At 38.9% G+C, this 27,883-nt stretch overlaps 1 protein-coding gene across 1 annotated transcript in view; it reads left to right on the top strand.

Annotated features, from left to right (window-relative positions):
• The window catches only part of LOC109921568 (probable E3 ubiquitin-protein ligase HECTD4), a 126,527-nt gene extending 99,471 nt beyond the window's left edge, over positions 1 to 27,056 (top strand). The window contains exons 27-44 of the mRNA XM_048611736.1: positions 308 to 492; positions 1,515 to 1,668; positions 2,388 to 2,668; positions 3,811 to 4,000; positions 6,487 to 6,568; positions 7,204 to 7,406; positions 9,797 to 9,932; positions 11,966 to 12,148; positions 13,207 to 13,371; positions 14,804 to 14,973; positions 16,327 to 16,442; positions 17,766 to 17,869; positions 19,634 to 19,795; positions 20,677 to 20,825; positions 21,605 to 21,684; positions 24,891 to 25,054; positions 25,544 to 25,781; positions 26,908 to 27,056. Of these exons, the coding sequence (XP_048467693.1) occupies positions 308 to 492; positions 1,515 to 1,668; positions 2,388 to 2,668; positions 3,811 to 4,000; positions 6,487 to 6,568; positions 7,204 to 7,406; positions 9,797 to 9,932; positions 11,966 to 12,148; positions 13,207 to 13,371; positions 14,804 to 14,973; positions 16,327 to 16,442; positions 17,766 to 17,869; positions 19,634 to 19,795; positions 20,677 to 20,825; positions 21,605 to 21,684; positions 24,891 to 25,054; positions 25,544 to 25,781; positions 26,908 to 27,056 (2,911 nt within the window). The remainder of the gene's footprint in view (positions 1 to 307; positions 493 to 1,514; positions 1,669 to 2,387; positions 2,669 to 3,810; positions 4,001 to 6,486; positions 6,569 to 7,203; positions 7,407 to 9,796; positions 9,933 to 11,965; positions 12,149 to 13,206; positions 13,372 to 14,803; positions 14,974 to 16,326; positions 16,443 to 17,765; positions 17,870 to 19,633; positions 19,796 to 20,676; positions 20,826 to 21,604; positions 21,685 to 24,890; positions 25,055 to 25,543; positions 25,782 to 26,907) is intronic.
• Positions 27,057 to 27,883: the final 827 nt, after the last annotated feature.

Below are 27,883 nucleotides of genomic sequence, written 5' to 3'. Positions count from 1 at the left end.
TCGTCATGATCAATGGGGAAAAGTGCACTGATAATAGAGTTCCACAAGCCGTGACAAATGTGTATGAATCTAATTAAACCATGAAAATCAATTTGCTTGACTGACTGCAATTCGTAATCCAACAGTAATGGATATCAGGTTTCATCATTAGTGGGATAAGTAACTCTAATTGTTAGAAACAATTGTTCTGTAACAAAATGGCAAGCTGATGTTAATTGTAGTCTTTAAGAAATTCTGCTTTTTTTGCAGCCTATCTTCTGATGGTATTGCTTTCACCTAGCTAGTATTTCTTTTCCACTGTGTTTAGGAGTGAGGAGAAATGCCTTGTGCGTAGTGGCTTGGTGCAGCTCATGGACAGACTCTGCAGTCTAACAAGCCAACGAGAAAGTAGCTCCAGTGAGAAACAGACAAGGAAACAGAAGGTAGCTACGATGGCCTGGGCTGCCTTTCAAGTACTAGCTAATCGCTGTGTGGAGTGGGAGAAAGAAGAAGGTGAGTGTTATATTTAAATACAATCATGTCACCCTGTTCCCACCTTTTATCCTTTTCTGCCTTCAAGCTATTAAAATTCAGGTTATCGTCATTCATTACTTCATGTTTGACTTTGGCTTCTCTATTTACCTTGGTTCATGTCTTGCACAATTTTCTTAGTTAAGACAAAACCTGGAAATTTCTGCTAATTATGTGAAAAGATGGTATACAGTTAAATGAGAGAAGTACACTTTGGTGATAAAAGGCCGTCAGTGATCTTTCTGATGGCCCTGCTAATAGCTTTTAATTTCAAATGCTTCCCTACTGTCAAAATAAAGAAAGAAGTTTGCAGACTTTACATTAGAGGGCAGTTTACTTGTTCCCTCAGTTCATTGTTGCATGGTTGAAGATGAAGATTTTGTAATTTCCAACCATTTTCTACGGTTGGAGGATCAGTTTACTGAGTCCTGTGTTGGACAACTCGACAGGGTATGCCTTATAAAAATTGTTCAAGGTTCTGTTGAATGATCAGACATTGGAGCACTTGGCTGCTCAAAGTGCTCCATTTGGTTGATTGTTGAATAATTTTGAGTTGTTTTCGTGGAGTAGTAAAAAAAAAAATACAAGTGACTACTTGTAGGTGGCAACCTTCTCACTCTGAGATGTCAACCAATCGTGCAGATTATGGTTAAATGTGAAAGAATACACAAATAAAGATATACCTACCAAATACAGTGTAAGCCAAACTTTGTAAAGTTAACATTTTTGGTATCAATTTTTTAATTATAACCATTCCTTAAAAAAACCCTAATATATGGATATTTCTTGAATTGGGATTCCTTCCATTCCAGATTAAGAGATGAGTCTTTTGGGTATTTAACTCTTTTTTAGGTTGGCATGTGGTGCTGTACTTCAATTGAATTATGTCTTCCTCCTGTGCCTTTTAATGTGTATTTAATCACTCTGTCTCGCCATCTCTCTCTTGTTTGACCACTTGTCCTTTTCATCCCCTGCCCCCCAAACAAAATTCCACCCCCCATTAGGTGTATCAACAAATGCAGTCCATTCTGGCTTAGCTCGCCAAGTGTCAAGCCTATTGACCAACCATCTAGCCCGTGCTACTGAGTGCTGTGGGAATCAAGCTGCAGGGAATGACGCACTGCAGGATGTACTCAGCCTCCTCAATGATCTTTCCAGGTAGGGAGAGGAGCAAGACATTTAAGGAAACAGTTCTTTAGGCACGCAGATACTGTTTGAAACTTTGGTGAATGTCAGGTTCTGTAAAGTGTGTACTGTATAGTTCTTGCAAAGATGCCTTTGTTTTAAAAGGATTGTACTGACAAGCCTGTGTTGCTGTCTCATTAATATAATCTGAACAGTCTTTTTGCTGTGTGCTGTCTGTAAATGGTTAAATAAGTGGCTGAAGAAAACCGGGTTCTTTATGCCATTTCATTTTTTTAAAATTGATTATTGTGGACAATGACACCCACAACCAGGGTGCAACTTGAAAGGACTGCTTTCAGTTCATTATTTGAATAGGTTTTGAGTGAGTTAAAGTTGATCCATTTGTGTTTTTTTTCATTGTGCAGCACACTGGAGTTATGCAGAAGTTCAACTAAGTATAATATTATAGCACATGTTATGTGTGATTAACATATTTAATGGATAAATTCAATGTCATTGATTTTTATTTAGTGTCAAAATAAACACTTGCGTGTGTGCTCTGTTATGCTATTCAACAATTCTAAAAAATGATGTTTAAGAATGAAATCTGAATAGGTCAAACTTTTTTGTCAGCCTTGTTTTTCAAGCAGCAATTATGTTGCCTAAAACATATTTTGACTATTTGAATTTTGGAAACTAATGAAGAAAATTTAACTCTGCTTTACTCTGCACTTTATTTCTGATCTTACCAGAAGCCAAATTGGTAAAGCAATCCTTAGCCAACCTGCCTGTGTGTCAAAGCTCCTTTCATTGTTGTTAGACCAGCGACCGTCCCCCAAGCTGGTGCTCATCATTCTTCAGCTTTGCCGTGCTGCCTTGCCCCTCATGAGTGTGGAAGACTGTGGGAATGTGGAATTGCCACCATGGAGTTATTCTGTACCTTCCCTGGACAATGAACAGGATGATCCTGGTGATCCTGCTTCAAATATTGCATCACTTCTATTAGCTAAACTTGCTGATTACGTTGTACCAGGTAAGTTACTTGCCAATGTATGGTAAGGTACTGCTAAATTAGATCATTTTTTGCACATAATATTACATATCAGTCTTCTACCTATCCTCTTGGTCTTTCCCTGGAATGACAAATGGTCTCTTCATTAATCAGTTTTAGTCGTTGATCTTTCACCATTAGACAGTTATGTGTTTAGTATAAGATGTTGCAAATTCCAATTCCTTTAGGGTGAGAAATTATTCCAAGAGCCACTGGTTCCTGATGTATTTTTGGCTTGCAGGCGACGTGGAGTATCATGCATGTATCATCATAAAAGTACAAGTGTTTTTCAGGCTATTGCGGATTTCTGCTCCAGGGTAACACTTCAAGGTCAGGTGCCGAGCTCCAGGAGATTTCTGCAGTGTTGGCTGAGAAAGAGTGTGTTTCTGGAACAGAATAGGCCCTTTTCTAAAAAAATAGTAACCAGTGCTGATGTGGTATTGCTCTTCTGACAACTGACATGAGAAGTGATTAGTATTGTTTTTTATATAAATTAACTTTTAGTTTTAGACTTAGGATTGCACAAATAAATTCTGAAACCATTGGGAACCTAACTGATGCTATTTACCTGAAACCAAAGATCTAAATTTTGTCCCTTCTCACGTGCCTCCCATTAAATCTTTCCTCCCCTGAAGATATTGTCGTCTTGGTGTAGGTTTTTTTGACATCTGTTGTTCCAGTGCTTAAAATAGTGACCATTTCTTTTTGAGCCTAAATTGTTTCATGTTAAGCTATTCCTCAAAAGATTGTTCATACCTGAACCATATCCTGCCCTGAGCTGAATCCACACATGCAGTCTTTTTGACAGAAGAAGTGGTGATCAAATGCAGACACGGTGTTTTCTTGCCTGCACTAACTCATGTGCTGAGATGTGGTATAACATCTTGTTGCCTAAGCTGGGATCCACTAACAGAAAAGACCAGTTTATGTATGGCAGTAATTATTAAATTTCATAGTGAGTTACTGTTGGTGAAACATAAATTGAGAAATTGTCATAATTGAATTTGTGCCTCAAGTATTCGCATAGCTTCAGTAGTCAAGCGTGCAGGAAATCCTACTTGCCATCAGAGCAATATCAGTAAGGCTGTTTGTTTGAGAAGCTGAACATTTAACACTGTTTCCAGGGTGTCAAACCGTACTGTCTCCCAGCACGTCTGAAGCTGGTTCTTCCTTTACAAAATCCAGCCCAAAGAACTCAATAAAATCAGAGAAAGATGGTGGAGAAGAAAGCGAGGCCGTAGATGGTAAACTGTCAATCTTGATTCATAAACGTGAAGATCAGTCATCCCATGAAGTCCTTCAACCATTACTCAGGTTGGTGTAGCAATAGTGTTCTTCTCTTCTGCCATCTGTTTACTTTTCCCTTGAAGATGTTGTCTTATGCTACTTCAATACTTGCTATTCTCTAGCATCGCAAGCCCCCCGATCCTGATGAACTTCATCCTAAGGTCTTAAATCAAGTAGCCAATGAGATTGTTGATGTCTTGGATTCGGTTTGCCAAAATCCCCCAATTCTGGGAAGGATCCTTTCGACTAGAATGTATTGAATATAATTCCTTTATTCAAAAAATAAGGAAGACGAACTGCAGGAAACTACAGCCCAATTAGCTCAACATCAGTCATAGAAGATGTGAGAAACAATTATAAGGTTGTTATTGCCGAGTACTTAAAGTTCAAGATAATCAGGCAGAGGTAACTTGGTTTAGTGAAAGGGAAGTCATATTTAGCCAATCTTGTATTTCTTTAAGTAACATTGGATAAGTGGAAACTCATGGATGTGTACTGTACTTAGATTTCCAGAAGATGTTTGATAAGGTGACACATCAAAAGTTATTGAGATAAAATCTGATTGTCCAGGATAGCATACTGACATGGAAACAGTAGGCAAAAATGGATCATTTTCTGGTTGGCAGGCTGTAACAGTTGGTGGACCATAGGGATCTGTGATAGGGCCTTAACTTTTCACAATTTATACAAATGACTTGGATGAATGGACAGAAGGTATGTTTGCTAAAGTAGTTGATGACACAAAGGATAGGTACAAAAGGCAGTTGTGAAGAAAAGACATAAAAGGCTACAAAGCAATGTAGATAGATTCAGTGAGTGGGTAAAGATCTGGCAAATGATTAATGTGGGTAAATGTGAAAATGCACATTTTAGCAGGAAGAATGTAAATAAGCATCTAAATGATGAGAGATTGCAGAGGAGGCTTGGTGTCTTCGTGCATGAATCAGAAAAGTGTGCAGGTACAGCAAGTAATTAAAAATAATGTAGGTTTCATGCCTTTAGATTTCACATAAGCTGTACAGTAAAGTTCGGCAGATCTTGAATGCCAATTATGGCAGAGTCATACAGCACAGAAGAGGCCCTTCACCCATGGAGCCTACACTAATCCAACTTAGCTCATTGCCTTATATATTGCAACATCTCAGGTGCTTATCCACATACTTTTTAAAGGTTGAGATTTCCTGACTCTCTTACATTCCCACTCAGTACAGACCAGATTTCCACCATGTTCTCGATTTTTTTAAAAAAAAATTCCTCAATCCCCTCCAAACGTCCCCTTTTACCTTAAAGTAATGCCCTCTTATTATTGATCCTTTGAACTAAGGGAAACAGCAGTTTCCTATCACCCTGTTCATTCTGCTCATAATCTTGTACACCAGTCAGGATCCCGTCAGACTTCTCTGCTCTAGAGAAAACAACCTGAGCCTGTCCAGTTTGTCGTCTTGGCTAAAATGCTTCAAACCAGGCAACATCTCCTCCAGTGATATCACATCCCCCCCCTATAGTGTGGCGACCAAAACTGCGCACGGTGCTCTGGCTGTGGTCTAATCAAAGTTTTGTGCAGCTCCAGCATAACTTCCCTGCTCTTACGATGTATGCAAGTGATAGGTATATCACTGCCTAAAGGCAAGCGTCCTGTAAACCAACTTAGCCATCCTATTAACATGTCCTGTTGCCTTCAGGAATCTTCAAACAAGCCTGCCAAGATCCCTCTGTTCCCCTGAGCTTCCAAGCATCCTGCTATTCATTGAGTGCTTCCTTGACTTGTTACTACTTTGAAAGTACATCCCCTCTCACCTTGCAAGGTAAAATTCCATCTATCACTGATATGCCCAACTGACTGACCCGTCTATCTTCCTTTTACCTAAGACCACCTTCCTCACTACTAACAATGTGACCAATTTTCATGCCATCTGTAAGTTAGCATCAGAACGAAGGAAACCAGCAGTGATCCTTGTGGAAATCCACTGGCCACTCTAATCACACAAACAGCATTCTACCAACACCCTCTGTGTATCACCACTAAGCCAATTTTGGATTCTTCATCTTCTATCATTAATCCAGTTTTGGATCCATCAGCTCCATGCCATCAACTAATGTCCACACTTGCATACTTTCCACAATGAAACAAAAAATAGCAACTCTGCTTCCCCTCACCTTTCCTAGATTGATGACCATTTTTAGCATGCTCCAAAACTGCCATAGGACAAATCAGTTAGCTTAGAGACGATAAATTGAGTTTCTTTGTTTATGGGGCTCAAATTCAAATTTAATCTGCAGTTAGCACAAAGCTCTTGGTAATTATTGACTACATTAGCATTGGTCTATGAGAAACACTCTAACTTGGTGTTCAATCCAAAGTTAGACTTGGGTTAGAATTTATCACTTCCAATTCAGTCTTACATATGCACAGTGAATTTTCATGGCTGTATACAAAGTGTTATCGGGTGATGTGACAATGAAGTTAAATATTCAGTTGCACTTTTATGTAATTTCAACTCTGTCCTTTGCAGTAGCTCAGAAGGGCGGCCTTTCCGATTGGGCACTGGAGCCAACATGGAGAAAGTAGTGAAAATGGATCGAGACATGACTAAAGTAAGGAATTATGAGAAGATAATTTCCAGATCACAGAATCTTTTACCATTTGGGAATTACGATACCCTTAGCACAGACTGGCGATCAAATGTAAATCTGTCTCGGATCTCTGTGGCTCATTCTGCACTTCAATGACCTTTGGCATCAAAAAAAAAAATCTTAAGTTTATGGACTGAAGTTGATCAGATCAAAGGAGTTGTATGCTGGAAGTCACTTTTACTGTTCTCCAAAAGTATTTTTACTTTTTTAACAAGCTAAATGATTTACTTAGGTGTTAATCGTCATTTTTTTCTTTAATCTATTAGTCAGGATACAAGTTCCATCTCTTGAACAAATTAGTTGCTATCCATTCCTCATGTTTTGAATCTTCTGTCCGAAATGGGCAATGAGTTCTGCTTGGGTAATAAAAGTCAAAGAAGTACCTTTTCCTGCTTGACTTGGTTTTTAATGTTGAGAATTCATACATTGCATAAATCAAGTAACTGGGTCACTACTAAATTGTGATAAATAACTGTTTAGTGTTTCAGCTCACCTATGGAATATATGTTTCTTGCCTATCTTGAAACAGAATAATATTGTGATATTGTACCGATTAAAATATGCTTTCTGAGACTAATGATTTCTTTGGTTTGCAGAGTGGGTACTGTGAAGTTATCACAGAAGAAGCAGTTGCAGCCTTGCGCAAGGCTACCAAATGGGCGCAGTCAGGACTAATTGTAAGTGTGGGACCACCAGTGGAAGCTACTAGTCAGGAGGCTACCAGTGGGCTGACAACTGGCGACAAGAAGAAAACAGCTCAGACATCCATCTGCAGAGAAAAAAATGCAGAACTTGCCAGGTAAGAGATAGTGAGAAAGAAATGGGATTGAAGACCAGAAAATGAAGAACATACCCTTTCAGGATGGAGCACAGTGAAACTGTTCAAATTTGTTCTATTGAAGAACCCTATCACTTCCTGATTTAAGACTTTTTCGACTGTGCAACCTAGTTACAGGACCAAGAGGTTGTAGAGAGGCTAAAATAAAACAAAAATAAGAATCAGATTGCAAGTATGTGGGTTCAAGGACATATTGCTTTTAGCTAGAAGGGAGAGCTAAGGGATGAAAGGAATAATGCGGTTTTAAGTACTTGTGAATTTAATGTGTTATACTAAAGATTAATGTTTAGTCATCTACCTGTATGTTGTAACAATATTTCATTAACCATGGAACATCCTGAGGTTGTGAAAAGTGCTTTTAAATGCACGTTGCTTTTTAGAAACATAGAACATAGGAACAGGTGGAGGCCAGTCAGCCCTTCAAGCCTGCTTCGCCATTCATCACGATCATGGCTGATCCTTCATCTCAATAGCCTAATCCTGCTTTCTCCCCAAAACCTTTGATCCCACTCATCCCAAGTGCTATATCTAGCTGCCCCTTAAATACATTCTGTGTTTTGACATTAACTACTTCCTGTGGTAATGAATTCCACAGACTCACCACTCTTTAGGTGAAGAAATGACTCCTCATATCCATCCTAAATGGTCTACCCCAAATCCTAAGACTGTGACCCCTGGTTCTGGACATAACCCACCATCAGGAACATCCTTTGCATCTACCCTGTCTAGTCCTTGTAGAATTTTATAAGTCCCCATGAGATCCCCCATCATTCATCCGAACTCCAGCAAAAACAATCCTAACCTAATCAATCTCCTCGTACGTCTGTCCTGCCATCCCCAGAATCAGCCTGGTAAACTTTCTCTGCACTCCCTCGAGAGCAAGAGAATCCTTCCTCGGAAAAGAAGACAAAAACTGCACACAATATTCTACGTGTGGCCTCACCAAGGTCCTGTATAACTGCCACAAGACATCCCTGCTCTTGTATTCGAAACCTCTCTCAATGAATGCCAACATACCATTTGCCTTCTTTACCGCCTGCTGCGCCTGCATGCTTACCTTCAGCGATTGGTGCACAAGGACACCTAGGCCCTGCTGCACATTCCCCTGTCCCAATTTACAGCCATTTGGGTAGTAATCTGCCACCTTGTTTTTGCTTCCAAAGTGAATAACCTCGCATTTATCCAAATCATACTGCGTCTGCCATTGATTTGCACACTCACCCGACCTGACGAGATCATGCTGAAGGATCTCTGCATCCTCGTCACAGCTCACCCTCCCACCCAACTTGGTATCATCTGCAAACTTTGAGATGTTACATATTGTTGCCTCATCCAAATCGTTAATATATATTGTCAATAGCTGGGGTCCCACAAGTTATTGCTTGCCAATTTGAAAAGGACCCATTAATTCCTACTCTTTGTTTTCTCTCTGCCAATCCGTTTTCTGTCCATCTCAATACACTTGCCCCAATCCTATGTGCTTTAATGTTGCAAAATAATCTCCTATATGGGACTTTGTCAAATGCTTTCAGAAAGTCAAAATGTATCACATTGACTGGCTTCCCCTTGTCAACTCTACTAGTTACATCTTCATAGAATTCCAACAGATTTGTCAAGCATGATTTCCCCTTCATAAATCCATGCTGACTCTGTCTGATCCTGGCACTGCTTTCTAAATGCTCCACTATAAAATCCTTGATAACGGATTTGAGAATTTTCTCCACCAGCCATGTTAGTCTTAGTGGTCTATAATTCCCTGTTTTCTCTCTACTTCCCTTTTGAATATTGGAGTGACATTAACTATCCTCCAAATGCAGCGACTGTTCCAGAGTATGTAAAATCCCGGAAGATGACCATCAATACATCCACTATTTCTAGAGCCACTTCCTTAAGTACTCTGGGATGTAGATTATCAGGCCCTCAGGATCTATCTGCTTTCAATCCCATCAACTTTCCCAGCGCCATTTCTCTACTAATATTGATCTCCCTCACTTTTCCCCCTCACTAAATCTTGCATTCTCAAACGTTTCTGTTATCTGAGAAAAAATAAAATATAAATAAAATTTAAAAATCTGAGTTTATATTTGGTCTGGGATGAGCCAGAATGACATGGTTAACAGTACTTGTGAGGCATACTTATTTCTACATGATATGGGAATTAGATAGGAATTGAAGCAATAGACAAGTTATTAAAAAAAGGAATGTGTTGGCGTGCTTAAACCTGATGATTCCCTTCTCGAATAATATTGAGACTGGAATGTGACTTAATTTTTTTTTTCCTTTTTAATTTAATTTTTGGGGGCTTGAAAACAAATTTTGGTTCCAAGAATTGTTCTGTCTTCTCCCTGCAGAACAGACCCAGTCCGACCATTCATCAGTGGCCATGTGGCAAACAGCATGGCAGCAGAAGTGATTGCTCTACTGCACAACTTATTGATGGCTCCTGAGTTCAGCACTGCCCAGATCTGGACCACCACTGCAGAAAAGGTACATAAAACAAAATGCAGAGGCCAAGACCTAAAACTACTTTTGAAGCAAGATTTCTGGTTTTTGTTTTCTGGGTCTAATAGACCACTGGACCAATGACTGGTGATCCTCATGCTAGTCAGTCCTCTTGAATCATTTGATTTACAGCATTTGTGCAACAAATTCCAGGAAGTGATGTCCAGTGAGGAAGAACAGTATGAGGCTTTGATTATCTACAAAAATGTTCTTGAGCTCATTCGTCAATGATAATCGTCTTCAGCTTTATAAGGATCGGTTGAAACTGATTTTTTTGGAGTTTCCAATTGATATTTTATAGATTCTTGTTCACTGAGCCATTAGGCTAAACTGTAATCTGCAAGTCCAGTAAAAAATTTTCAATATTTTAGTTTATTTTTAAGAAGTTGTTCATTTTTAAAATGGTAGAAAATATGGGTTTTGCATAATTGTGACTTCATTAGCTAAAGAAACAGACTCAACAGAATCAGAAAATCTCTGTAGGACCTAGTATAGGAAGAGTTGGCACAGTGACTCAGTGGTTAGCACCAGTGCCTCACAGTCCTAGAGACTCTGATTCGATTCCAACTTCAGCCAATTCACTGTGTAGAGTTCGCACACTCCGTCTGCGTGGGTTTCCTCTAGGTGCTCCAGTTTCCTCCCACAGTCTGAAGATGTGCAGGCGGGGTGGATTGGCCATGCTAAATTGCCCCTAGTGTCCAGGGATGTGCAGGCTGGGTGGATTAGCCATGAGAAATGCAGGATTACAGGGATGGTGTAGGTCTGGGTGGGATGCTTTTCAGAGGGTCAGTGATGACTTGATGGGCCAAATGGCTTGCTTCCACGCTGTTGGAATTCTAAGATTCATGTGACTCCACCTCCTACAGCCCACATTTCCTCACGATAAGTTCCAGTAAATTTCTGTTGTAGTTATGACTCCTAATTTTGGAGTAGAGTTATTGTTAGTTTTTTTTTTCAGGATTTTGTAAATCGGAATCCTCAATTTTTGTTTCCAATTCATTAACGTCCAGCCACGTTTAAAAAGATATTATTAATCTTGGATTCACACAGGTGCAAGTGATAATACTGTTGTCTGGCTAAATCTATGGGACCTTTGGAAGACTCAGCTTAGGGTTGAGCTGCTTCATCATGATTCTATGCAGCCTCATTGGTTACAGAGGAAAGGGATAGGGTCACATTCTGTACCATAGTGTTTCTGGAGTTTCCGTTTGTCAATGTTGATGTGTTTTCATTTATGACAGTTTTTCTTGTCTACATGTTTCCCTGCAGAGTGCTAATTTTCAGTCCTTGAGCCTCTCCCATTGCTTATCTTCATATGATCCTCGGTAGTATTATCTTTGAACAGATTTCATTTGTGTGCTACTGATGTCTAGCTTTGTCTCTTCACTGATGGATTTCATTCCACAATGACTGGCATGCTAGCACGCCTGCTCAAAAGTGGGGTTGAACCTTAGAACTCAGTATGATGATTCTGCATCCTCCTGGGCTGCAACGAGATCTATGCCCCAGAATCTAATCCTTCCTCTTCCTGCAAACTTACCCAACCTGCTCAACCTTTAAAATCTCCCAAGCCCCTCAGACTTCATTACCAACACTGCTATTTCCATCTCTGCAACATTAAATTACTTTAATTGTATCTCAATACTGCTGAAATTCTCATCTACGCCTCATGTCACTTTAACTCAAATTTAAAGTTCTCAGCCTGCTCCTCATTGGCCTTAGCCATTGTACATTTCACAAAATTCAACTCTTACAAGAAGCCTGATTACATCCAACTTTCCATGGCCCTTGTCTTCCAGCCTGTGGTCAGTGACAGCCTTCAGTGATCTCGCCTGCTCACAGGAGCATTCACTTCAAAAGCACACCTAATTGTTTAATGATCATCATCTGCAATCTCATTCCAGGTTTCCTCCATACCTTAATCATGAACTATGTTTGGATGCCTTTTATTTCAAAGAGGTTACAAATGTAAGGTTCCTTTTTACATGTCTACTGAAATCTTGTCCTCCGTCAATCAGGTTCTCTCTCGAGCACTGATGTACATCCCTCAGCTTGGTAAATATGCAGAGAGTGTCCTCGAGAATGGAAGTAGCAGTGGAAGAAAATTGGCAAAGCTACAGGCTATTGGACGGCAGGCGGTGGCAGCACTTTGTGCACTTGGGGGCTTCAAAGAGACCATTAAAATAGGATCTGAAGTACAGGTAATCTAGTCATTGTCTGCATATTTCTTTCATGCATTGATGTGTAAGACATTTGTATTAAAATTAAATTTTTATGGAGGTAATGCATCCAAACCTGATCTTCCTTTGCGAGCACTTCCAGGCATTGCTTTGATAATATCAATCAGTGATGGCCATCCATAGTGAGGTCGCTTCGAGCATAAATAATTGTACCTTAGGCCGAGGCTGGGTGGAAGTAGTATTCGGGTGCAGGTTACAGCAAATAAAAGCAACACCGCAGTCGATAAGGCTATGGGAACAAAAGTCGAGAATTCAAGTCATTTTCACAAGTGTTCCACATAATAAAATCTTAAAGATAATGATGAAACCGTAGAAGACTGTAATCTCAGTTATTGCAGTGTGCAGGCTTATGACGGAGCATTTGTTCCCTTTTACTAAGCAGTCTCTCAGTAAATCTAAATACAAAGAAAGACTTGGAAAATTTTATTTGAGTGACACTGATTGCAAGGTAATATAATGTATGATTTTTAAAGAAATGTAAGAATGGGAGTGTGTGGATAGAAGCAGTTTCTTTCGTCCCCAGTAGCTGAGGTGTTCAAAATGAAGGAGCATGGATGCAAGAAATCTAAGAAATTTAGAACAGCGATCAGATCAAAAATAGCCCCAATTTTAAGGCTGTAAAATTAACTTTGAGTTAGTGATTGAGACAGAATCTAGGTGGACTTTTAACATTAGATTACATTGGTGAATGAAGTGCTTTAAGGGATATGGCATCAAGGCAAGTAATAATGTTGGGATTTAAATTAGCTATGATCTAATTGAAAGACAGAATATGTTCAAAGGATTACAAGGCCTCCTGTTGCTTCGAAGAAAAAGGATTTGGCAAGATATGTTGGAATAACGTTGCTAATTTTAATTTGTGCTTGTTTGTTGAGGATCGTTGTTGACATCCATGATTGCGTTGAGTGACTTATTTCTGTACTGTAAATCATTTCTATTCCTGACAGGAGGGAAGACTATTTTTATTTTATTTCATTGCTAAAAATATACTTCAAACACAAGTTTATATTTTTCTTTAGGTTTCAGGGAAGGGCATATCCGGAAGCATTGGAGTGGTGACTTCTATTAATGAACAAGAAGGTATTGCCACAGTCCGACTTCCCTTATCTGATTTTCGAAAGGCTTCCAAAGCGTCGGACACAGTGACTGTTCCAATATCGAGACTGTATACCCCACGATGTGAGGTTTGTTGTTTAGAATATCATGGAAAGTGGCTGCTGCTGTATTGAAATGCATTTAAATTTTACAGAAATATTGATCTTGAAGTAATCTGTTCATTATTGTACTGTCACGTTGTTTTACCAACAACTGTAATAACTCATCTGTTGTATTTGTGTGGTGCTAGCTATCTGCTAGGTGTAAATCACTGGCACGCTGGTTTGGCAGTCTTCGCATGATATTCTGTATTTATGTCTTGCATTACAAATTCTTGCTATTTTGTCAGAATTATCACCACCACTTGTTTATACTGAGCGCTGTCAGCTATGTTGCTGGGAATGTTCTTCAATCCTCTCCATGTCATTTGCTTGGATGAGTACGAAATAGTTTCACAAATAATGTTATTGGAAGATGAGGTGGTAATTCTGTTCGAGACTTCTTCCCTCCCTCCTTCCCCTCTATCCCTCTCCCTATGTCCTTCCAAAAAAGAGTGGTTTTAAACTTAATTCAGGATGAAGTAAACAATTGAAAATAATAAACTGCTAGAGGAAGTGGTGGAGGCTGGTACAAATACAACATTTAAAAGGCATCTGGATGGGTATATGAAAAGGAAGGGTTTAGAGGGATATGGGCCAGATGCTGGCAAATGGGACTAGATTAATTTAGGATATCTGGTTGGCATGTACAACTTGGACTGAAGGGTCTGTTTCCATGTTGGAAAACTCTATATATAATTCTTTTCAAAATTTGTGCAGTAAAATAATTGAACAATTTCTGTTTCCATGCAGTTTTGAATAAATCTAGTCCTCCATACTCCCTAAATCTCTAGGATTCTCAGTTGAAACCAAAGTCTTACTACTGTTTGTTCACTATATTAACCCATGAGATCAATACGCCTCCAAATCGATCAGAAGGCACCTGGAAGTTCATCACGAGAGATGCCTTGCAACGTGCGTGCTTTGCCCTAGGTATAATGCTTGGAACCACAAGACTTAAGAGCAAACGTTTGTCAGATCAGCTGTGATCTCATTGGATAGCAGAGTAGACTCAATGGGCTGAATAACATACTTCTCCTCCCATGTGTTATGATTCCAAGCATTATCCCTGTTACTTTCCAATGCCTTCCAATTAGCGGCATCTTGGCCCGGTGAGTTAATATACTGACCGCAGAGTAGCAAGACTTTCTTTCAGCTGAGGATTTGCCACATAGTGGATTCCTGTTTTTAGCAACAAGTAATTCAGAAGGTGGATGTTTGATGAATTTCATTAGTTTCCTGCTATTTTAGTTGCAGATCATGGTGTGCTGTCAAGAACTAGGAGAAGTGACATGGGGGAGAAAATGGGGAAACGGAGCCCAAAAAAAGTTGATGGGTTAGCTGTTTAAATAACTATAATGCAAATTATAATATTTTAACAGTTGTACCTGAACTGTTGTCTTTTGATCTTTATATATTTTAGGCCTTGCCTCTACATAAGTTGTCCATCACGGAAAAAGTAGTCCAGGCAGTTCAGTCCATGTTGCTTCCACAAGAAGGGAGTCTCTCCATTCTGACCTCACTCCCTGCAATTGGTGATGGCTCCACCCCTGTAATGGCAGTAGTACGACTTGTTGCTGAAATAAGAACCAGGTAATGTAATCTGGATGAGGTTATACCTTGTTGCATTTTTCTTTGGTTTTTCTCTGTTCCCTGAATGTTTTAGGTTATTTTTGTTGTAAGAATTTGTCATATGATGTTCTGCAAGGTTTCCTTCTCATGTGGGCTACTGGGAAACATAATTTGCAAGTGAAGATTGTGTTTCAACACTTTTGCAATGAATGTTGGTTGGCTAGAGCTTAACTTTGTGATCTCTTAAATGACTGTTCAATGTATTCAGTAGCTTAGTAAGTTTGATATTATGGACCTAGAGTTGATTTTGGGCCCTGTGATTGTGTAGAGTTTGATCAAGATGCTGCCTGTCAAGTCAGATTTCCTAAGGCTATGTGGCTGTCTTAAAAGATTTTGCAGAAGTATCTGTAAAAATTCATGTCTGTGGCAAGCATGCCCCTGATACTGTGTCAAAACCTCAGTAACTTTTAAACTTCAGATAATATTATGGCTGCATTTGCTGACACTTTTTGCTCTGCTTTAAATCGCACCTGCACATTTTGGGGTGGGGGTATGGCCTGGGGGAGGAGAGAGAAATGGGATGGGGTGGGGTGGGGGTGAGGGTGAGGGTGCATGACTGGGACTGATCATGCGCATGCATGTTCCTGAATGAGCACACGTGTAGTTGCCCACAGTTGCCTGTGTCAGAATTTGATATTAGGTCATTGAAGGACAGTTCATCTCTTGTACATTAACTCCAGTTCATACCAATGAGACAGTTTGGCCAGTTTTGACTATTAACAAGAAATAATTTGATCAATCATTGGTCCTTGCTTAAACACTGAAGTAAACCTATCCATATAATTGAGGAGAATTAGTGTCCTGAGACCACTTCTAACTGTACCTCCCCTATCTGAAGGGGCTAACTGGGCTTTTCATATTGTGTCCATCGGAGATCAAAGCATGCTGGATTTGTGCTTTTTGTTCACCATTATGTTTATAAACTGTCTTTGGTGGCACATTATTCCAAATAACTTCCTGTTGACAGTTCTAATTGTAGTTCTGCTTCAGGGTACATGACGTTTGGTCTAAAAGTATGCTGTTGTGACACAGGACCTCCAACTGCACTAATGAGATATGCTGCTTTAAATGGTATGAAATTGAGGAAATAGGCAGTTTGAAACTCTGGGACAAAATCTGTGTCCAAATGTTATCCTTAAACCATATTTGGTAATTGCACCATTTTCTTCGTTGTAAAATATTTTGGTTTGTGAGAACAGAGTTCATCAGTAGAGGGATTTACATTATCCATTAAGGCTGCAACAAGTAGCATTCTAACTTCGGTTCTAGATTTACTTTGTTTAAATAATTGATAAACCTCTACTACCTTTACAGAGCATGCTTAGTGATGGCCCAGTTACTGGAGGATAGTTTGTTCTGTGAGGAGTTCATTCAGCAGTGTCCAGCAGCTGTGGAGGTTCTGAACCTTGTGGCACAGGAGTGCAGTCCAGGTACGTTTGCTGTTCTAAGTTACAATTATATGTAATAGATTCAGACTTTGCTTCTTTAGGAATGCATAGGCCTTGCCAATATCCTCAGTATACAGTAGGCATGGAGCAACTGTATAAAGTTAATCTTGCCAACCAATACTATATGCACAAAGATACCTGAAATCTGAATAAATGTTTGATTAAAATTCGAGCAACACAGGGTATGACGGGATTCAGTCATGGCTTTGAATTGGAAATTGGGTAGCTGTCTGACAGAATAAAAATTTAAGGATGATGGCAAAAATGTGGAATTGTGGAACTAACGTACACGCAGAGCGCTGCGTGTATGTGATGGGCCACCTCCTGTGCTGTAACCATTCTATGATTCTAAATCAGATTACCAATTTGTAACTGTGTGAATTGCTTGACCTTTGTTCTCCTGACTTATGACATCTGAACATTCTGGTGCATTTATTTCCTTGTAATTCAGAATCTCAGAATTGTTATGGTAATGGTGGACCATTTGGCCCATCATATGTGCATCAGTTCCATTACCTAGTACTAATCTCCTACCTTTTCCCCCTATCCCTGCGAACCTGCCTCCATCACATTTTCAAGCAGTGTATTTCATACCCTAAATACTCGCTGTGAAAATGTTTTTTGTTACATTACGTTTGCTTTGTTTGCAATTACTTCAAGTTTATGCCCTCTCAATCATTTCTTTTCTACAAGCAGGAACAGCTTCTCCATATCTACTCTATACAGCCTGCTCATAATTTTGAAAATCTCTGTCAAATCTCCTTTCAGCTACCGTGTCTGCATGGAGAACAGTCTCAACTTCTTCAATCTATTCTCATAACTGAAGTTTCTCATTCCTGGAACCATGCTTGTAAATCGCTTCTGCATACTCTCCAATGCATTCACATCTTTTCGATAATGTGATACCCAGAACTTTACACAGTACTTCAGCTGAATTTCAACAATTGTCTCTTAATTGCTTGTATATGTTTATAATTCTCATTGTAATTTTATAATATGTAATCAACTTTTGCTCCCATTAAAGTCTGTGGTTTAGTAGCTCCCAAGTGTCAACTTAATGAAGATATTGCTTTCAAGTTTCAAAATTGAACTGTTTCCTTCCTTTGTCATTTGGGGATTTGGTCACATTTTTGGACCAAAGTTTAAAATAACCATTTTATTTATGAGCTCAGGGCAGCGTACAATAGCAAGATCTTCAGCAAGTCTGATTAGAAGTGGTGATTTGAGGTACTGTACAGTTTGCATACTTCTGTGCCTTGTAAATCCTTTTCCTTTTTAAAAAGGAAAATATGCTCTTGTTTTCAGGTGAGCGGTTGGTGGTGGTAGAAGCTCAATGTGAAAGACTGAGAATGTTATACCGGGACTGTGCTCGTCCCCCACCTCCCCCACTGCAGTCTGACAGGAGACAGGTAATAGTACTGCAAGAAACAAAGCCACATCAATACACACTATTGGTCTACTTCCCTGAGATAGACAAGTTTACTCTATGGAGTATTCTTTCTGCATCCTGTCAACTTTTTTCTTTAACTCTTCTAGGCGAATACTAATTCTGGCTATAGGTAACCAGCTAAAAACATAAGTGTGCTAATCAATTGTTTCTTTCCTTTCAAATCCACTGCACCGTAACAATCCTTTTAATGCGGGTCAAGCACATGACCAAAACTCCACTGCTAGACTACTCTCTGATTTTGTTACAGATTGGTCTCATGAAGTTTGAAAAGTTTAAAAATTCAGATTCCATTCAGTAATATTGCTGACTAATTTCCAAAATTATGTCTATAAGAACTATGAAATAGGAGCAGGAGTAGGTTATTCAGTCTCTCAAGCCTTCCCTGCCATTCAACAAAGTAAGGCCGATTCTGTCCCAGGCCTCAAGTCTTTTTCATGACATCTGTCCATCATAGCCCTCAACTCCCTGATGTTTCAAAAGTCTGCTGAAAAACTTTGCAATTTAGCATCCAAAACTCCCTGGGAAAGAGAATTCCATAATCCATTACCCTTTGAGAGGATAATGCACCTCAGTTTTAAAATGAGCGTCCCTTTGTTCTGTAAATACGTCCTCTAGGTCAAGATTCCTCCATTAGTGACAGCATTGTTTTGGCATCTCTATATAAGAAGTTTAGTCGTTGGACAACAATCTTTTAAATCAGAACAAATTCTCATTACACTATGTTAAGATAGCAGTGTAACTCCAGGAATAGTCTGGGTTTATCCTGTAGTCCCTGAAAGTCTCCTCTGCCTATTTTGAAACTTTTGTTCAGAGTCCTAAAAATATCTTTCCTTCGTGTGTATGTAGGTTAAAACATATTCCAAATAACATTTCATTTCACAGTGCATTTTAGTTAAATTTTTAATGTTTAGATAATTTTTTTTTGTTCGTATCTGTTACCTATTTATGCCCCACAAAGATGGTCATGGAACTGCATCAGTTCCTACTATTTGACCATGCTCCCTTATTAACAGTAACAAGGAAGTGCACAGGGTGGCCGTGGGTTATTTGCTCAGTGATACCTTTTCTCCTTCTTTCAGGTGGATCCTAGTGGTTTGAGAGGCAGCTGAATCAATGTAATTCAGTAAGGAAAATATAAGGAAATAATTTGGAGGTGAACTTTTTGCCAATTTTCTCCCCTTATCTTCTGAAGATGCTGATACTTACTGGGAATCTGGACATTGTCCAGTGCCTCACCCAAGTGCTTTTCTTCATGCATAAGCTCTACCAGTGAGTGTAAAGAAACTGTTTAACTGCAGGAGCCCAATTCTGTTCTTTTTGGACATTTGAGAGACACATTTTCCAGCACAAGTCACTGAATAATGGTCAGGAGAAGCAATTATGCTCACTTCTCTTTACCTCTTCCTCCCAAGCCAAAGAGCCACAAAATCACTTGATGTTTTTACTCAAATCAGCAGCTCACTATATATACAGAATTGAAAATAAGATCTTCAAACCTGTATCATTACGCTCAATACCAGATAATGTTTTCACTTTCAAGGCCACGGGGAAGCTTATTCTAATCATAAACATACTTTATCTAGCTTGTTGGGTGTTCACTCGCTTGATTGGGCATCATTTACTGTTGTAGGGTTAAAAGAACTTTTTGTTTTTTTTTTTTTTTGAAAATAGATTGTTTTTAAATTAATTTGAAAGAGTTAATTTCCCCCTTTTGTTGTTCCAGCCAAAAGAAATTACCTGGTGTCCCTCCCGTGTCTTCCCTCCGGTGCGTGCGTGCATGTTTTCCTCCCATCTTACTGCTGTGACGTTCTTAGCTGATCCAAGTGCAGGAGGGGGCTTGCCTCGTGGGACATTCATCTATGCCACATCACAGATACCTGTACAGGTGGGTGTTTGACATCAACTGAAAAGGATGGATATTAGAATAAATAAGTTCTGTTGCATTAATTGTACCTTCTTTCTATTCTGAATCAATAAGCTAGTAAAAAAGTCTTCATGTCCAGTTGGTGATATGAGAGATGAAATTGAAGGAATTGGTTGACAGTTACTGAAACAACTGAGGTAATCAGCTTTAAACAGCCTGGGAAGACCCAAGAAATGTGAATGGAAATAAACATCAAGTTATTGACAACCAGTTTGTTTGTTTGTTTGTTTGTTTGTTTGTTTTATTGTAGGACTGTCAACATCTAAAAGAGAAAGACCGTTTCAAGTACTTGGTGGGGCCTTTGTCAGAATTAAGCCTTTGTTTTAATGACTTAAAATGTTAAGTTATTTTAACATTTTTCTGTTAACATGTTAACATTTATGTTTACATTTTTCTTTTACAAATGTTGTCTAACCTGCTTTGAACCACCACCATTTTCTGTTATTCCATACTGCCAAGAGTTGACTCTGATTTTTTGGTAGCAGTGCAGGTTGTCTCCAATTACAAATGTGCTGTAGGGTTTTCTGCAATCTTGGTATCATTCCCTGTATTTTGAAAACTTTGTCAATCACAATCTGCTGGAAATCAGACAGAACCTACATTTTTGCCATCTGTGCACAAAACTGACTGGGCACTTCTACCTTATTCCTCCAAAAGCTAATCCTTTTCATGATTTTGGTCTCTTCTGTAATTTTAAGTATATATTCATCTTACTAGCCCTTTTATTTAAAAAAAAAAAAAATCTGCTTCAGAAATGCATCTTTATTCTCCAATTTTAATTATTAAATGCTCGTATGTGTGCAAGTACTTATAGTTAATGCTGTTTGATGTATTCTTCTAAGGCACCATCATTTTATTGGGAATTAGAAATTGTTTCCTATGGAGACACAGATGATGACAGTGGCCCAATCGTGTCTTTTGGATTTGCTACAGAAGCTGAAAAAAGGGATGGAGCTTGGACAAATCCTGTTGGAACGTGTCTCTTTCATAAGTAGGTGCCTACAATTTGCTATCTTGCAACTAGTGTTCAGACACCAGGGAGAGCACGATTTAACTGCAGTTTAGTTTTGCTTGTCATCCCATTAGAAAATATTTTGTTTGTTTCAAAGAGCAGTGACTTGTAAATTAATGGGCCATTCTTCAGTCATCTTTAATGTTAGTGTGCATTGTTTCCATCAGTAGATAAATTGAAGACAAGTCAGTTATGGTGTGAGGGTAAGCACTAAGTATATAAAAAGAGGTTAGAAGAAACTCCTTTCACATGAAAAATTTCAAGATGTGTAACACTTTGCCACTAGTCATCAGTGTTGTATTGCAGTATGCTGGATGATTATTTAGAGAATATAAAAGAGCATGAAATTAGTGCAGGAAAATGAGAATAGCTTTTGGAGACAGCAGGAAATCTGGATTTTAGAAAGGTCCTTCTCCCAACCAGATATTGGATAAACGTTTTTGTCTTTTTGACTTTTATCAAGAAAGTCCTCAAGACAACTGGACAGAATACAAAATGGTGATAACTCAGTGATGCATTGAAAACATTAACCTTGTTTCTGCTTGATGCACTCCCTTAATATTGTGGTTGAAGTGCTGAATTTTGTCACATTGGTGAATCTCGTGATAAGGTCTCCTTTATACTTCTGTACCAAATCCATGCATTAGCACATTTTTGTGCCATGGGCTCTTTAATTTTTACTTAAATGTAAATAGGTAGGATGATGCTTTTAGGACAAATAGGAGCAGCTGTGTGTTCATTTATTTTTCTCTTTGCAGTAATGGGAGAGCTGTACATTATAATGGATCCAGTCTGCTGCAGTGGAAGAGTGTTCGATTAGATGTCGCCCTATCACCTGGTAATTACCAACAGTTTTGTGTAGATTGATGTACTTTAATTGGGATATCTTTCGAAAGATGTCAAAATTTTAGAATTGCTCGAGTTTGTTGCATTCTGTTATGTCACACAAGAATTTATTGATTTTTTTTTCTCTCAGCACATTTATGTTAACATTTTTGTATTTTTTTCAATCGGGGCAGCAAACTGACCTAAGTTACAATCTTTGTTATCTGGAAGGGCTTAAACCTTTTATGACCTTTTCAATTATGTGTGTGATGAGCTGAACTCTTATCTCTATTCAGCTGTGTGGAATTGCACTCCATCCTTAATTACATTCTAGTATTCCATTCATAGCAAGAGGTTCCTGTCCACTGTGTTTACGTCATATTCCTGCACTATTGCATTTGGAGTCAGCCTAGCAGTGACCGAGGCCCCTTTCCATTTTTCATCAAATCTCCCTGGGTGATATCATCCAAGATGGTGTGTGATTCCACAAGTAAGCTGACAACATTCTGTTCTATCACTCTTTGACTCCCTCTATTTCCTCTGATTAATTACACTGCTTATTCAACCTCCAGTGAGCAGAAATTTCTTCCAGCTGAATATTGGAAAGACTTCTGCTGTTGTCTTTGGTCCCTGCCACAAACCCTTTTCCGTAATCACCAATCATCCCACTCTTTAAGACTGAACCTGACTTGGCTGCTTAGCTGTCCTAGTTTACATTATTATGAGCTTCTGAATCCATATTCTGCCCATACAATTAATGCCTAGATTCATCTTGCGATTACGGCTGCTACTGCATCAGCCTATCTGCTGTTGAAATCCTCATTCATATATTTGTTATTCATCTGTCTGGCTGCTTCCCTTTAACTCATCCCTGGTATGTGTACTGTACCATATATCAAGTCCTGCTCACTCCTCACCAGTGAGGTTGCTGGCCTAGTTTCCAACTTTAGATCGCAATCTCGCAACTGTTTCATTTAAAAATCTCCATCCTTTTAGTTGTTCAGGAAATAGGGAGGGGCGAGGCAATCATTCAACCCACTCAGTACTGGCAATCTTCAACCCTGGCCTATTGCGCATTTTGATTTTTCATCATTGGTGGTTGTGCCTTTCAGCTGCTTCAGTCATACACCTTGAAATTTCCTCATTCAACTTGACTAATTCTCTAGGTTTCGCTCAAAGTATGCATCTTTTACCAATTTTTTTGTCATCCATGGCTCGGTGTTAACTTTGATCCTGTGAAATACCTTGGAATGTTTTACTATGTTAAAAGTGCTGAGAGTTGTTCCATAATTTAAACATGTTGTAATTGCATATGCAGAAGGCTGTGGAGGCCAAGTCATGAAGATGCATAGGTTGTTGATTAGTAAGGGCATCAAGGATTATGGGGAGAAGGTAGGAAAATGTAGTTGAGAAACATATCAGCCATGATCGAATGGCGGAGCAGACTTGATGTCATCCTGAAACTTGTTAAACTGGTAAATTGTTCATTCTCTTAACCATTGTAGTTGACCAAAAACAACTAAAAAATTGTTGGTCTAGAAATGTCTATATATAGTCCTACCTCTTGCCTCAGTCACAGTCTTTCCAACATACTTAAACAAAATCTCCCTTTCATACAAACGTTGAATATAGGAGAGGACTGTTCAACCGTTTAAACTCATTCTGTCATTCAATAAGGCTGATCTAATTGTAACCTCCAATCCCCATTCCTACCTACCCCTGATATCCTTTCAATCTTTTGCTTACCAAGAATCTAGCTACCTCTGCCTTAAAAACATTCACGAATGCTCTCCTGAAAAGATGAAGAAGCATAATTCCAAAGACCTACACCATTTGAGAGAACAAAATTTCACCTAATCTGTTTCAAGTGGTTAATCCTTAATTTTTAAAAAGTGTCCAAATAGTTCCATATTCTCCTATAAGAGAAGATATTCTGTCTATGTCTACACTTTAAAGACCTATCAGGATCTTGTATATTTCAATTAGATCACCTGTTGCTGTTCTCATCTCCAGCAGATATAAGCCTGCCCTGTCCAACCTTACTTGTAAAGATCTCTGAGCTATTTATAGTAATGCCAACATGGATTCTGGCCCTTTACTTTTTTAAGTCCCCAATAGCATTAAAGTTTTGCCACAAATGACTAGATTGGCTATCATCTTTGAATCTAAATCCCCCATGTTGGGTACCCAACCAAGAGCAATTATCTGTCCTCTGGTACACAGTTTGAGTCCTGCCAGTGCTTCTAAAGAGCACTTTATCTGTAAAGTCAGTAACCTAAAACCTTAACGTTTTAGCTTTTTAATTATGGTTTCGTAACCTTCCAGTGTGATTTCCTGGGACTTTTGACCTGCAATATGTAATTGCCTGGTCAGTTCAGGTTAATTGACATGGAATAGCGTTTATCAAGAAACCACTTGTATTGACAAAATTGGAATGGCTCCTAAAGTAATGACACAAGTGGATTGGGCATCAATTAATTTTGGGCATGCTGGGTTTCTATCCTTTGCCTGGTAACAAACATTAAAGTTGTGTATGCCATATCCCTGACATAGTTCTTAGTCACTTTTAAATCGTACTGTTACAAGCAAGTAGTGGAAATTGGTCCTGTTAGAATCAGCATAGAGTTTGCACCTACACTTCTAAGCTTATGTATCAAGGAAGCTTATTTATTGTTAGTTTTAAACACCTTTTGCACACCTTGTACCACGTTTATTCCTTCAGGAGAGTTTTCTCGAGCATTTGACCATTTAATTTGACTTTTGTGTTTTGATATTTCAACAGAAGTTATTATTACGTTTTTAAAAAAACTTCTGTTATGAAAGTGCTAATTTGTTGGGTGGTGAGCAGTTCTGGTATCATCTCCAAGTGACCATTCTAATTTTTGGAGACTATAGAGCAGCTATTTCCAACAATTCACCCATGTATGGACTCAATGATAAATGCAATCATTGTCTCACTCATGAACATACGGATGCTTCCCAACATATCTAACCAATCAGAAGTGTAAATCATGCCTGTTTTAAATGCCTTGATGTAGGAATAGTTGGTTGATGCTACACTCAACAAACCCATTAGTTGTGTGCTTTCCCACAAAATAAATTGACTCAACTATGAGAGAAACTGTAACCATTTTTTTAAATGAAAAACCATTAAAGTTAAAAGTTAGGATAGTTATAAAGCATACACGTTTCCATGCCTCCCTTCTTATCCTCCTCTAGGTGATGTGGCAGGAATTGGTTGGGAGAGAAGTGATGGAACACCACCACCACCAGGACAACCATCAAAAGGCAGAGTATATTTCACGTATTGTGGGCAGCGGCTAAACCCATTTCTAGAAGATGTGTCTGGTGGAATGTGGCCAGTTGTTCACATTCAGAAAAAGGTAATTTGTTTGTTTAATTAGTTACAAATTGCTGTCTGTGGGTCTCTGTTGTGTGCAGATTAGCTGCTCCATTTCCTTGCAAAAGCCTTGATTCCACTTCAGAATCGTATCAACGGCTATGTAGTGCTTTAGGCTTTGAGATTGTAAAAGGTACTAGATAAATGCAATATTTTTACTTTTAAATTGACACAATGGAGCAATTGAAAATGAAAACAAAAACAAAAGAACTGTGGTGCTGGAAATCAAACAAAAATAGAAACTGCTGGAGAAACAGCAAATCTGGCAGCATCTGGATAGAAAACAGTTAACGTTTCAAATCTAATGCCTCTTCTTCAGAACACGTTTTGGCTCTTGAGAGGTCTATCTGGATTCCATGATGGAGGTTCCAAACTCCCATCAAGACTCATAATCCAATTTGTATCTCTAGTTATTTCTAATCATGTGCAGCAAATCCTTAACTTTTACTTGTTTCCATCTGCTTTTTAATAGAATACTAAAGTCCGTGCAAACTTTGGATGTCGTCCTTTTGCTTATGCAGAAGGTCAGGCACACAGGAATGCGGCTGATCTCTGCATTGATCTAGCGGAGGAAATCAGTGCCAATTTTGAGGCTTTACCATTTGCCATGGCCTCTGACAGTGACAATGATGCTGGTGCTAGTGTGGCATCTGATACTGCATCCCATGGTCCACCCTGTCGAATTGCAGCTACTGCTGCAGCACAACAGCGTAAGTAGCATTTCTCATTTAAAGACAATTGGTTGCATCTTGCTGCTATGTTGTTCTGTCATTTTTAACCCTTTTAGTCTCGATTATTTGGCTTCTCTTGTATTTTAGATTCGTTGTATGGATCAGTGTCAGCTTCCTAATACCTAAAGGCTAGATAAGCTTTCATATGCTCAGATGAACATACAGGAAGCCCATTCTCTAAATACTTTACTGCCCATCTCTGGAAAGTAGCAGCCTCTATATCAGACTACTTTTGAGGCTTTACTGATCAAATGAGTGTTCTCATCAGCAATTATACTTCAACCATCATAAAATAGATGATCTGGCTGTTATCACTTTGCTGTTTATGAGACCTTGCTGAATGCAAATTAGCTGCTGCATTTTTGCAACAGAGGCAAAGTGCTTTGGAATGTTCTGTCATGAAAGGTTCTATATAAATGCAAATTCTTGAACAGCAGATAAACAAAAACAAGTAATATGGTGTATATTTGTAGTCAGCATCATAGAAGCAAGATCCTGAAAAGAAAAATAATAAAAACTTGAAATCACTAAATTAACACTTTTTATAGATGCAGTGATTTTAATCTTGCATTTCTGACCGCTAGCTGGGCTATACTGATCTTTCTGAACCTGTGAAAATTCCAAAGCATTTACCTCGATTTAGGTAATAGAAGTTGAGCTCCCTTAGTAATTTTTATTGGGAATTATTAGATTTTAGCAACTGATAGCTCAAATGCTTTTTAAAAAAAAACTGTCAGTTTTGCATGCAACTATATCAAACATATGACGTTGTATATGTTTGAATTATGTGTAATTATGTATTTTGATTCCTTCCTAAAGCCTGTAACTTTGAACAATACTTGACAAGATTAGAATAAGAATTCAGGTCTTTGACCTGAAACATTAACCCTGTTTCTCTCTATCGCTGCTGCGAGACCTGCTCAGTATCTTCAATATTTTCTTTTTTCACTTCAGGCTTCCAACATCTGTACATTTTACTTTTAGCAAGATCTATAGTGATTTAGAATGGATCAAAAATTTTACAAGCTGTTAAGAACACTATTTGATGGAAGGATGATGAGCAGCAAATGTGCCTCATGTGACGTTCTCCTCTGCTTATTTACAGAATATGACAGTGATGCTTCTTGCCATTACAAAGTAGAATTGAGCTACGAAAACCTTTTGATATCTGGTCCGTACTGTCATCCGTCACCAGTAGCCGATGATGAAAGTGATGACGATGATGATGATGATGTTCCAAGAGTAAGCGCTTGACAACTTAAAAGTTAATAATGAAAGCAAGATTTGTGTTGTCTTTCTCATTGTATTAGTTCTGTCCCTTTTCCTTTCTGAGAATTTGGAATTCATAAGCAATGGGCCAAAAGTCCCTGCAGTTATCATACTATTGACAGACACCGTAACATTTGCACCACACAAATGCCAGGTTTGACCATTACCAATAAGAGACAATCTAACCTCCGCCCCTTGACATTCATTGAATCCCCCCACTATCAGCGTCTTGGGGTTTACCGTTGACTAGCAATTCAACTGGATTCCCCACATAAGCATGGTGGCTGCAAGAGCAGATCAGAGAGTAGGATTACTGCAACAAGTAACTCCCCTCCTGACTTCCTAAAGCCTGTCCACCATGTATAAGGCACAACTCAGGAGTGTGCAACAACACTCAAGAACCTTGACACAATCCAGGACCAAGCAGCCTGCTTGATTGGCACTAAGTCCACAAGCATCTGATGCTCAGTAGCACTGTGTATACTATCTACAAGATACACAGCAGAAATTCACCAAAGATTGAGACAGCACCTTCCAAGTCCACGACCACTTCCATCTAGAAGGACAGGGCAGCAGATACATGGGAATGCCACCACCTTCAAGCTTCCCTCCATGCCACTCATCACCCTGGCTTGGATAAATAACACTGTTCCTTCATTTGTTAGTGGGTCAAAATCCTGGAATTCCCTCCCAAATGACGTGGGTCAACCCACAGAACAAGGACTGTATCTGTTTAAGAAGGCAGCTCACCATCATCTTCTCAAGGGCAACTCAGGACAGATAATAAATGCTGGCCAGCTAACGATGCCCAT

Source organism: Rhincodon typus, chromosome 24 (genome assembly GCF_021869965.1).
Source record: "Rhincodon typus isolate 14 chromosome 24, sRhiTyp1.1, whole genome shotgun sequence".
Classification (NCBI taxonomy): Eukaryota; Metazoa; Chordata; class Chondrichthyes; order Orectolobiformes; family Rhincodontidae; genus Rhincodon; species Rhincodon typus.
The sequence above is the reverse complement of the archived record's forward strand: the minus strand, read 5'-3'. Positions and strand labels throughout refer to the sequence as shown.